The 12,096-nt window shown below is 56.5% G+C and overlaps 1 protein-coding gene across 1 annotated transcript; it reads left to right on the forward strand.

Moving 5' to 3' along the window:
- Positions 1-232: 232 nt before the first annotated feature.
- Positions 233-10,889, forward strand: WNT2B (Wnt family member 2B). Its single transcript, XM_072356347.1, has 5 exons — positions 233-507; positions 7,130-7,350; positions 8,522-8,799; positions 9,076-9,340; positions 9,777-10,889. Exons 1-5 carry the CDS (start codon positions 344-346, stop codon positions 10,004-10,006), a joined length of 1,158 nt encoding a protein of 385 aa, XP_072212448.1. The 5' UTR covers positions 233-343; the 3' UTR covers positions 10,007-10,889.
- The last annotated feature ends 1,207 nt before the right edge of the window (positions 10,890-12,096 follow it).

Consider the following 12,096-nt stretch of genomic DNA (forward strand, 5'->3'; position numbering starts at 1 on the left):
TTTGGCCACAGCCCCCGCGCCGCTACCCCCAGTGTGTCCTCGCCCTCCGCACAAGGACCTCTATGGCCCGACCCGGCCCCGCCGCACGCCGTGCTCCGCTCGGGGGGCGCCGGCCCCGCTGAGCTCCCGGGACCCCCCGGAGCCCCTCCGCCGCCCCCCGCACGGCAGCATGAGCCTGGGAGCGGGGGCCCAGCCGGGGCTCGCTCAGCCGCGCGGAGCCGGGAGCCGCGAAGGAGGGCAGTGACGGGCACGGCTCGGCGCCCGCACCGCCCTCACCCGAGGGAAGCGCGGGCAGGACCCCGACCCCGCTCATTTCTCCGTCTGGACCGCGCCCCGGAGAGATATGCTCAGTCCAAACCGCCTGGAAGCGTCTCCTGGGATTGCCGTGGCCCCCGGGCGTGCGGAGTGCGGAGCGTTCCCTCGGACGGCGGGCGCGGCCCCGCGGATTTGCCTTCCCTTCGTGCTCATCCTGCTCGCCCTGACGCCCCGCGCCGACTCCTCGTGGTGGTGAGTGTCCGCGCCTCGACGGCTCCGCGGCGGCGATTCCCGGACGGGGAGGGCGGAGGGGGGGAACGCGTCGGGGTTGCGGAACGGTCGGGGATCGGACGTCCGACGTGCAGCGCTGGGCAGAGCGGCTTTGGGGATCCCGGTTCCTGCGGGCTCGCCCCGGCTCCAAACGGAGCCCCTCACTGAGCCGCTCCGCACCTACCGCGGATCGGGGCCGGGCACAAGCGGGGCCGCTCGGGCCGGGACCCGCCGGGAGCTGAGCCCCGAGCCCGGCGTTCTGCGGGAAAGGAGAGGGATGAGTCCCCTCGGTACGGGCTGGGCTGAGCGGCAGGCAGAGCCGGAGCCCCGCTTTTAACCCTCTGCAATTCTGGGATCGCGATCCATCTCCCAAACGCCTCCGGACTGCTCCATTATCCCCCGGGCTCTGCGGTCGTTTCTCAACCGCTCCCAAATTACCGCTCTCCCTCTTTCGAGTACGATACGGCTTTCCGACAGCCAGAGGTGATGCCATAGAAAACGCACAGAGCCGCGGCAGAGCCAGCCGGCCTCCCCAAAATTAATCTCCTGTCCTCCTAACAATTCCAATCCGCACATGCAACGCGAGAGTCGGTAGAAAAACGGGGAAGGTGAAGATTTCAAGTGAGCCCACAAGGCTTCGGTAGGTCAGAAACGCCCGAGTAAAAGTGATTCCTGCAGATGAGATCTCAGTGTCCCGTCCTGTAACAGTAAAGCCCAATTTACACCATCATCACCATTAGCACACTGCAGTGGCTGAAGCTGAATTTAATCTAACTTAATCCATCTGACATTGATGGGGATGAGTGACACTCCTGAGGTTGTGCAGCTCTGGGAGCACCGCGCAGCCCCACTGAGAACCCAGGTCCTCCTGGTGCTCCAGCACAGCCCTGTGTGTCACAGCGGCAGCTTTGAATGCTCCGGGACAGGAGGGGGAAAGGGAAGGGAGCAGTGATCCTGGGGACAGCATCCCAGGGGACACAGTGCCTGTAATGCCCGGAGGAGACCTGCAGCTCGATGGGTCTGAAAGCACCGGGTGAGGAAGGGAGCCAGCAGTGGTGAGGCTCAGGTCGATGCATGCACGGCCTGGCTCCCAGCCGCCTGATCGGCCCCCACCCATCACAGCAGGCGAAGACAGGACAACATCTGTGCAGAAGGTGACGGTGCTGCTATGCTAAAAGCCGAGGCAGTCTCAGGGTTGCAGAGAAGCTGGAGATTTCTATGTCCTTACCAAGGAGGCAGGGGAAGGGGGAGGTTTGCTGGAGCTGGGGGTGGGCGCATGGGATAATGGTGCTGGAAGGGGACAGGCTGTGGCTCACAGCATCTCCTAGAGCTGAGCAGTTCTGTTAATGCACTGAGATACCTCTGATGAGTCAAAATCCTTCCCTTAAGAATAGCATGAAACACATCACTTTTCCTTGCTTTCACACCCCACTTCTCCCCATAGTGACTGCACCGCAGCAGGGGCCCCAGTTCCAAATGCTCATCCCAACAAACAGGAGCAAAACCAGCTACACTGAGCCTCAGTGTCCTCTGGAGGCTACTGGATCAGCTCTTGTGCCCTCAGCTTTGAGGCAGAGAGGAGCTGGAAGCGGGCAGAGCTCAGCAGGCAGAGCCCCACACTCACATTGTGCCACGGTGGGGCTGAGCACGGTGCTTTCAGCCTCTCTCCTAGAGCAGAATTGGCCCTGGGCTCCATAATACGCCTTAAAAAACAAAAGGAAACCTCAACCAAACTCACACTGCTGATTGCACTTCCATAGAGCAGAGCAGCCCTAAGAAAAACCTCCACCAGCACCAACACTGCTCTGCTCTTCGTGTCAGCTCTGATAAAGCAGCGCCTTGAGCTGAGATTGTGCTTTACTGAAAGAGGCTTCAAGCAGCTGGGGTTTGGGAAAAAGTTATGCAGTGATTTCCATGGGTTTCCAAAGCACATCTTTAGCACTACTGATATTACAGTAAATACATTTGGTGGTGCATCATCGTTCCTTATTTTCATTATTATTGCCAAATTCTTCTAGGGATTCACACACAATAAACTTGTGGAAATAGAGGAAATGCTTCTCATTTTCGGAGTCAACTTTTAAAGTAGATTAATAGAAGGGGGGGGGGGAAAAAAACAACCCACAGAACTGGGCTGCTTCTGATCGGAGTAGATGGGAAGGAAATATCAACCAAATGTTTCTTCTAAACAACTGCAAATTATTAATTTGGGGTGACGTCAGGCACGGTCCCATCGCCGTGCAGAGCTCCAGGAACAGGGGAGCTCTAAGTGAGGGGTCTGGGGCTGCGTGGTGATGGGGTGTGGGTGATGGAGAGGAGAAGGGGGTGATGCCAGGACCACCAGCGGGTGTGGGACGGCGCGGGTCGAGTAGAAGCACCCAAACTATAAAGCTCCCAAACTTATGACACATCACTTAGCAACAAAATACCGCCTGAAACACAGACAGAAATTACAAAGGAATGCAATGGGAAAATCCCTAAATCCCGTTTACACTCAAGTGCGCCCAGGCAGGGTGAGCGCAGCGCCCGCGGCGCAGGAGGGACCGTGCCATGAGCCCGGCGGTGCTGCAAAGCCCCGAGCACGGCCTCCAAAATTCCTTGTAAAGATTGGGAAGATTAGGCCAACGTTGCTTATAAACATGAACCGTGCAGTAAACAAACGCCGTGTAAATAACCAAGTTGGGTTCGCTTGCGAGCGAGGGCTCCGCCGAGCGCGCTGGTGTGGAAAGCCATTGTGGATTGAAGGTTTGGTTAAAGGCAAATGTACACAGACCGCATGCACACCCCACCCTCACACGTACCCGCAGCCCCACGCGCATCCCCCACTGCCGCCACACGCCAAGTCCTCGTCAGCTAACTTGTTTATTGCTAACCACAGCCCTTGGAAACTACAAATATTCGATTTCATCTGGCACTGGAGCAGATGGGAGGCATCAGGCTCCCAGTGAGATAAAGCGAATCTGGGGAAAGCAGAGCGGTGTGGGCTCATGCTGGGGTCAAGCAGTGTGCAGGGCCTGACTGCACACAGCGCCTCCAGGCTGGGACCTGATGCTCTATCCCTTTGGGTGGCCACTGCCACACTTCAGCTCTGTGCACAGGAGGGAAACACGATGTGAGGGTAAATGGTGGAGCAGGAGCATGCCCTGCAGTTGGGTTGAGCAGGTGCTCAACCTTTTGGGGCAATGCTTATAGGGGAAGGGACACAGCAGCGGTTGCTGCTGCTTCTGTCCCACACCAGTGCTGAGTTCTGGTCCGGGTGCAGTGGATGTGCACAGAGAGCAGTGGAGAAGTCGAGCTACTTGCACACGTGGTTGTGGGATATCAGAGAGGGGCTCACTTGAGCAGGCATCGCGCTGAGGTGTGTGGGAGGGGAAATAGCATCGATAGGAATGTCTGAAATCAAGCCAAGGGAAGGACAGATGCATGAGCCTCCATGGTGTGTAACCCATTGGGGTGTGCGTGCTGCTGCTCCCAGTCAGACCCCAGCAGCCCAGTGTGCCCAGTGCACTGCAGGCAGGGCAGTGCTGGGGGCTCAGGGACCCCATGCTGCTCCCCACGACACACTCTTCATAGTCACAGCAGCAACACGGCAGTGACCAGGCCATCCCTGTCCCCATCGTGCTCCAGCCCCGGCCATCCAGGGAGCTCTTTCCTTCAAACATCAGTCCTAAAGCAGCATTGGAGGGATGGAGAACAAACTGCTCCCTCAGGGCAGTCCTGGCGCTGTGCTGGGAGCATTTGGGAACAGATGGGTTCTCTCAGTCTCTCCGCTCAGTTATAATAACCCTAATTGTGTTTCGTAGTTCATTTTTCATTAGGGTCACTTTCACCTATAGGAAGTGTCTCTTAAAAGAGAGAGACAACAGAAAAAATCCTTCTGCTCTCCCAAGCTCATTGGCCGGGTCGCTCGGAGCAACCTCACCCGGCATTATGATATTAGAAATTATTCAAGTGAGACTAACGCTCTCAGCACACAGAGCAGTGGCTCTAAGTGAGGAAATTAGGACTATTAATCACTCCAAGGCGCTAACAATTCCAGCAGGCCAGGATGGCCCCGTTCCCAGTGGGGCTTAATAAAATACTCAGGGTTTATAATAATAAAATAATATCTCGTATGTCGATAGCACCTTGCAACCCAAAGCGCGGTGCCATTGGCTATAAATTGTCCCCCCAGCACCGTGCAGAGCTGAGGAAGGAGAGAGCAGCCTCCACAGGAACTATGCAAAGCACTCGAGGAGAGAGATGCTGCCAGGCCCTCTGGAATTCGCTCTTTATCAGATAAAGAGGCAGGGATGCTGGGTCTGATCCTATCGGAAGAGGTGTCTCCAAGAGCTGCCGGGGGCTCTCGGCCTCCCACCAAAGTGCAGATCCCGTATCCTCTCAGTGGGAAGGAAGAGAGCAGAAGCTGCAGGGATGCTCTCAGAGCTGCCTCTGGCTCCAGCTGGGATGGGGTTTGTTCTACTGCAGCCCTAAAGAGGGACACCCCACTTTAACCTCTGGTGCCGACCTCAGCTGCTATCAATCTGATTTAGAATTGTGCCTTCCATGGTACTGGTGCAACCCTGCTTTCCCCACAGCGGGAGCTTGCATTTCTCACTAAATAGCTCAGCAGCAGGGGGCTGCTGCCAAAAGCACAGTTAGCAATCAAGAAGGGACTCTGGAACACCACGAGAGTGAGAGCTGCTTCTGGGAACACCGCGTGGCACATCCCAGAGCCTGCAGCCAACACACAGCAGCACAGACACCCCCTGAACCCATGGGGAGAGCAGAAGCGGGCAGAACCATGAGCTGCTGGGCAGCCTCAACCAGGGGCAGAGATACAACGTTGGCCACACAGCTCTGCAAGAGCCCCCCGAGGAGCAGGGAGCAATGGGGCAGCCGGGTGTGCAGTCCCAGAAGCGCATCTGAGCACAGGGCGTGCGTGGGGAGGGGGTTAGCACAACTGCATGCTGCCAAGTACATAGACGCGTCTGCCTCTGATTTGCATGTTTATCTTAGAAGCAATTTAGGTTTCTCCTTGTTTACAAGAGGAGAAGTCAGCAGACTCTTAGAGCAAGAAAAACAACTGGGAGCCAACATGTGACAGTTGTCTCCTGTTCCCCACGCATGGCGCAGCCGGCGCGCGCAGCCTGTTGGGAAAAGAGCATCGGCCGCGCGGCTGGATGGCCCCAAACAGCAGAGAGCAGACAGCAAACTGGGACTGCTTCCCCTTCCTTACACCCACTAAGCACTAACCTGAAGAACACGAAGCCATTGGTCTGTGCTGGTGCTGCATGAGGTGTTCCTCATGGGAAGAGATGAGGAGAAGGTGGAGGTGTGGCAGGAGCGCAGCGCTTGCTCACCCATCTCCCAGCAGTACTGCAAGCTGAACCCTAGGAGGAAACAGGAACAGAACCAGAAGGATCCAGAGCAGCACAGAGCTCTGCAGACACTACTCAGAAGACCCAGAGGCACACCTGCAGCTCGTTCTGCTAAAGGACCCTTCTATTTCCTATTTCAGTGCTTTCAAAGCATCCCAGCATTGCAGCAGTGCGATCTGAAGGGATGCTTTTACTAATCCAAAACCAATGTTTGGGCTTTTTCCCCCCCAACAAATTCTGCTCAGCAGGAGATTCCCCAACATTCTCCATCATCACAGCGTAGGGGCTGCGGGTACCAGAGCTCAGTGCTGGGAATGCTCTCACCAGCCACAGCAGCACAGTGCTGCTGCAGGCAGGCATCCTGCCCTGCTCCCATCTTCTCCATTTTCCCTCTGATGCAGACGTTTAGCAGGAGAAGTAATTAGCTCCGTGTGACAATGAGAGCACGCAGTGTCCATCCTGCCAGGAGGTTTCCTTTGCTTCCAGCTCTGGGGGTGCTGCTGCCCTCCTGCTCTGTGCCACCACAGAGACACAGTGCCCATGGGCCCCAGTGCAGCAGAGCTATGGGGAGCTGTGTCTGTCGTCTTCAGCTCCAGCCTGAGTTGACCTCATGCATCTGCCAGCATTTAAACAAAATACTGTAAAAAAGAAAAAGAAGGGTGGAAAAGATCCCATTGCTTTCTCTGCTCACTGGGCTTTCCTGAGCCTGGGAGCTATCTCTGAAGCTGATGGAAATGATAGAGCATGGCCAGAGAGAGAGAGAAAGACAATGACACATTGCCCAAGTTTATTGCTTTGTATTGTGATTAAAGGGAGGGTCTTATTTCCAGTCTGGGGGCGGGGGGGTTTGAAACATTTGAATCCCACCCAAACCTCTTCCCTTGCAGCCAGAATCGCAGCTCCGTGCTATGTGGCAAAACTCACTCCCGGCACAGAGCAGCCTGATTGCTGGCACAGCATGCATGGGATGGGGATGGAAAATTCCACCATTGTCCATGCAAGCCTGAGGGCTGCTGGGTGCAGGAAGAGCTGGGATCTCCTGGTTGGTGGGGAAAGCTGCCCACTGCACACCAAACATTGCTGCATGGAGCTGCTGCCCGCTCCCAGCAGTGCACAAAGGTGCAGAGTGCATGCAGGCCAGACAGCACAGCACCAGCTGTCCATCTTAAGGATGTGGCTTGGTGCCACACAGCACCAGAGCCTGCATCTCTAAGCACCTCCACACCATTCCCTTCTCCCTGCAGGTACATCGGGGCGCTGGGGGCGAGGGTGATCTGCGACAACATCCCAGGGCTGGTGAACAAGCAGAGGCAGCTGTGCCAGAGGTATCCCGACATCATGCAGTCTGTTGGGGAAGGAGCCAAGGAATGGATCCGGGAATGCCAGTACCAGTTCCGGCACCACCGCTGGAACTGCAGCACCCTGGACCGGGACCACACTGTCTTCGGGAGGGTGATGCTGAGAAGTAGGTGTTGCTGTGTGCCTGTGCTGTGCCCCAGTGCAGGGTGTGAGTTGGGATGGGGGAGGGAGAGAAAGGTTCTTCACATCCTCCCCGTGCACAAACAACAAACAGAGCTGGGAAGATGCCCTGAAGAACTGTTTCAATTCGAGTGTTGTGCAGGGAGAAAAGGGACCCGAGAGGGATCTGCTCCCATCTCAGTGTCCCTGGGGGAGTCTCAGCTCCCACTGTGCCCCACTGCTCTGCTGGGTGCATCCCTGCTGCTGTGCCCTTGTGGCTTTGGTTATTGCCTGGGAGAGCTTTGCCTTCCCTGTAAATTAATCAAGCAGTAATGGGCGCACACCACTGCTTTTGTAATAGCTGCACCAGAGGAGATGGAGTGGGGGGAGCACTGGGGGAGAAGGGGGAAGGAGGAGACACCTCCAGAGAACAGGCTCGTATGTAAACAGTAATGGGATATATAAATATTTGGAGAGCGGGGTTGGCCAGGAATCAGCAGTTCACGTGGGAACTCCCTGTTCCTCACATGGCAAGGGAGGCAAGGCTGGGCTCGGGTGGCACCGCTGCTGCAGGCTCCAAGGTGGGCAGCACCATAGGGGGGTCCTTCCTGGCACGGTGGGGAGCTTGGAGCACATCAGCCATGATGAGACCTGCAGGGAGTGCCAGGAGCAGCCCATCTGTGGGGCACGTGGGCACACATGGGATGGGGTTTGTGGATGCTGGGCAGACTCAGAGCAGCCCAGGAGGAATGCAGGAGGCTGCAAGCACTGGGGCACAGCGCTCAGCCCCAGCATCACTGCAGCCTCACGTCCTGTCCCAGCCGATGAGCACAGGGTCTGATGAAAGCTCCTCACCATATCCCATCCTGCCAGGCTCAGAGAGAGCTCATTTCCCTTTGAAGTTGCTTTCAAAGGCTCTCCAAATGAAGACGAGCATGGTTTTGATTTGCAGCATCTTTTACAGCATTATAAAACCAGCTGCGAACTCAAACCAGAGATACGGAGCACTGGGGGGCACACGCTGGGCCGTGTGGGGAGCCCAGGGGCCAGCACAGCTCCCAAAGCCCGGCTCCCCCCACCCATAACCCTCAGGCTGACCTGCAGCTCTGCACCCCATCCCCATGCGGAGCTGCAGCCCCATCCCAGCCCACTCCTCACCCCACACTCTGTGCCCGCAGGCAGCAGGGAGGCCGCCTTTGTCTATGCCATCTCCTCGGCCGGGGTGGTGTACGCCATCACACGTGCCTGCAGCCAAGGGGAGCTGAAGGCCTGTGGCTGCGACCCACTGAAACGCGGTCGTGCCAAGGATGAGCGCGGGGAGTTCGACTGGGGCGGCTGCAGCGACAACATCAACTACGGCATCCGCTTTGCCAAAGCCTTCGTGGACGCCAAGGAGAAGAAAGTGAAGGACGCGCGGGCGCTGATGAACCTGCACAACAACCGCTGTGGCAGGATGGTGAGTGAGGATGGGATACCTCCCAGGGCTGCGTTTGTGGGGTCAGGGTGGAGTCCAGAGCTCCACAATCCCGAGGAGAACCCATCCATGGGGCTCCTTTCATTGAATCATAGAATGACCTGGGTTGAAATGGATCTCAATGCTGTATGCAGGGTTGCCAACCACTAGACCAGGCTGCCCAGAGCCACATCCAGCCTGGCCTTGAATACATCCAGGATGGTCCCGCTGGTTGTGGCCACCATTCCCAGTTCTGATGTGCTCCCCCCCCTCCTGCAGGCTGTGAAGCGCTTCCTGAAGCTGGAGTGCAAATGCCACGGGGTCAGCGGCTCCTGCACCTTAAGGACTTGTTGGCTGGCAATGTCGGATTTCCGGAAAACAGGGGATTACCTGCGGAAGAAATACAACGGGGCCATCCAGGTGATCATGAACCAGGACGGTACCGGCTTCACCGTGGCCAACAAGAACTTCAGGAAGCCCACAAAGACAGACCTGGTGTATTTTGAGAACTCACCCGACTACTGCGTGATGGACAAGTCAGCAGGTACAGCCAGAATCTCCCATAAGCACCTACAGCAGCTCTCCCTGCCCCCCGATGGCCTGCAGCCCCCAGGGGTGCAGCTCTATGTCTCTTGGAGCATCCCTGGGGCCAGGATGCTCTGTGGGTGGGGAAGGAGCCCCCAGCCTTGATCCAAGGGGGTCATGGCTTCCTCAATCTAGGCCTGGCACTGAGGGCAGCATGGAGACTCCTGCTGCTTCAAGGCTCACCTGCACCCAAGCAGAGTAAGCACATGCAGAGCATCCTGCTCACAGCCCTCACGTTGTAACAGCACATCTGGGCACACCGGGTCAGAAACAACGATAAAACAGCCCTGCCTGAGGCCCCAGGTGGTGGACTCATGGGTGGGGGGGCCGCAGGGAGCTCTCAACATGATGTGGGGGGGGAACTGACTGACGTGCTGTTATTTCCTCCCCTCCAGGCTCACTGGGCACCGCAGGGCGCGTGTGCAACAAGATCTCCCGCGGCACCGATGGCTGCGAGGTGATGTGCTGCGGGAGGGGGTACGACACCACCCGCGTCACCCGAGTCACCAAGTGTGAGTGCAAGTTCCATTGGTGCTGCGCCGTGCGCTGCAAGGAGTGCGAGGACACTGTGGATGTGCACACGTGTAAAGCGCCCAAAAGGGCCGAGTGGTTGGACCAGACCTGAGGAGATGAGTGGCAGAGGGCAGAACCTGGCTGTAAACCACCACCACCCTCCCCCCCCCCTCTGGACCTTTTCCATTTTTAAACACCTGTGCCCCCACCCTGTGGGCCATTGCGTTCTGGGAGCTGTAGTACGACTGCATGGCTTTTATTTAATTGATTAACTCTGCAAAGCACTACGAAAGGACTACATTTCCCAGGAGGTGCTGCGGACCCTTCTATTTGCTCAGCAAAACAGACCCCCCCCCCCGTTCCCAGGAGGCAGCCAACCTCACTTCAACTGTGAAACTTCTGCTGCCGTCATTCCCTTGGCGGAGGAGCAGTGCAACTGGCACAGACTGAGAGCACCGACCATTGGGATGCGATGACGGAGCGATGCTGCCTCTTCCCAACTTGACATTGAAGTTTCACCAGCAAAAACCAAAAACCAGCCCACTGTTTCTGAATAACAAACTCTCACAGACGGCGTTCTTGCTTTTACCTTCCTGCAAGGCCAGAGGAAAGGTGTTGCAAGGTCTTCAGAAAGCTCTGTATCTCCGTGCTTCCCTCGAGCAGCCCCAACACGCTGTCCCCACTGCACTACTGACACTCGCTGAGCAACTTCTGCACAGTCTTCTCCCTGCATGGCAGCAAAGATGACAAAGCAGGGTTGGGAACTGTCAGCTGAAGCCTGAACGACTGCAAAAAGACGAAGGCTGCAGATGAAGGTTGGCCGTAGAAGTTTGCAGACAGAGCGTTAGAGAATGCAAGCAAATGAGATCTGTGAACTGAACTGGTAGGTTCGGAAGTCGATGGATACAAAGAGCATCTCTCTCTGTAAAACTCACTTGTATGTTGTGTATACTGCTTATTATTTTAAGTCAAAATTCATTATAAACCTATATCAGAAAATGATGTTCTTTGCTTTTTGAATTTCCGCATGCCCAGTTTTGTGCTTCCAACCCCATGGGACGTGGCTGCAGCGATCCCTCCTGCCCCAGGTCCCCCATCCCAGGGCACAGCCATCCCCCTGCGCTCACCCCCCATCACTCACAGCAGTGCCCTGGTGTCCAAATCCCACGGGGAATCCTCTCCTGTGCTCCAGGTACCCGCTGGCAGAATGCTGGCTCAGGCAGAAGGCACCGGATCTTCTCCATCTTTCCTTTACAACACCCAAACTCTGGCTATCAGCTACAATTGCAGCTGGTGAGAGCAGGGCAGGGAGCAGCCAGGCAGTGAATGGATTGTTATGGGGATTAACCCCTCTCATCTGCAGAAATTCTATTCCCCCACCAGCCCCAACTTGCACAAGCACTGATAGAGATGCTTTATGCAACACACAGATACCAAAGAAGTACCCAGTCTGAGCAACCCACACAGGCAGCCTCAATGCATAAATAAGAGCACTGAACCCATTAACTAAACTGATCCCCTCTCCCTGGCCAAAAAAAATTACCTAAACCACTTCCTGAACACGTATGGAAGCTTCAGGAGCTCAACATCCTGAACCAAAGCTGCAAGGAGTCCATGGTGGCAAGGTTTGGGACTGCAGCAGCCCCAGAATAACTGCACAGCCGGAGCTGATGGCACAGCCTGACCATAGCAAAGTGACCATAGCAAAGTGACCACAGCTCAGCTGCCCATTGCCAGCAGGATGGGATTAGAACAAGGATTGCTCTGTTTCTGAGTCATTCACCAGCCATCGCATGAAGAGCCACCTATGAACAAGGGTTCTACCCAATGGCCTTAGGAAATACTTGGGTGAACAGGGAGAGAAGGGCCCTTAGAGTACTGCTTTGATGGGAAGGGCTCAAAGACTTCACAGGGGCAGCTGGGGGTACCTCACCCCAGGCAGGCTGTGAGGGGCAGAGATCCTGCAGGATGAGCACTGAGGTGACCCATGAGATATCAAACTGCTGTGAGGATCCCCCTGCCCAGCTGTGCTTCCTGCAGCACCAACCCACCCAGCACCACCTCCCTTTGCAGTCCCACACCGACAGCACACGAGGGCCCCACTGTCTGCCCCTTGGCACTGCAGAAGGACTGGGAGCAGCGGGTGTGGATGCAGCCCAACAGCTCAAGACCACGAGGCAGGAGGCCCTTCTGCAGAGGGCT

This window comes from Excalfactoria chinensis, chromosome 23, assembly GCF_039878825.1.
Source record: "Excalfactoria chinensis isolate bCotChi1 chromosome 23, bCotChi1.hap2, whole genome shotgun sequence".
In the NCBI taxonomy this organism is placed as follows: domain Eukaryota; kingdom Metazoa; phylum Chordata; class Aves; order Galliformes; family Phasianidae; genus Excalfactoria; species Excalfactoria chinensis.

Excerpts from the sequence above, each read along its gene's own strand:
- WNT2B (XM_072356347.1), top strand. The coding sequence starts at position 344 with ATGCTCAGTCCAAACCGCCTGGAAGCGTCTCCTGGGATTGCCGTGGCC. Across the intron at positions 508-7,129 it reads CGCGCCGACTCCTCGTGGTG|GTACATCGGGGCGCTGGGGG; the intron begins GTGAGTGTCCGC and ends TTCTCCCTGCAG. Across the intron at positions 9,341-9,776 it reads CGTGATGGACAAGTCAGCAG|GCTCACTGGGCACCGCAGGG; the intron begins GTACAGCCAGAA and ends CCTCCCCTCCAG.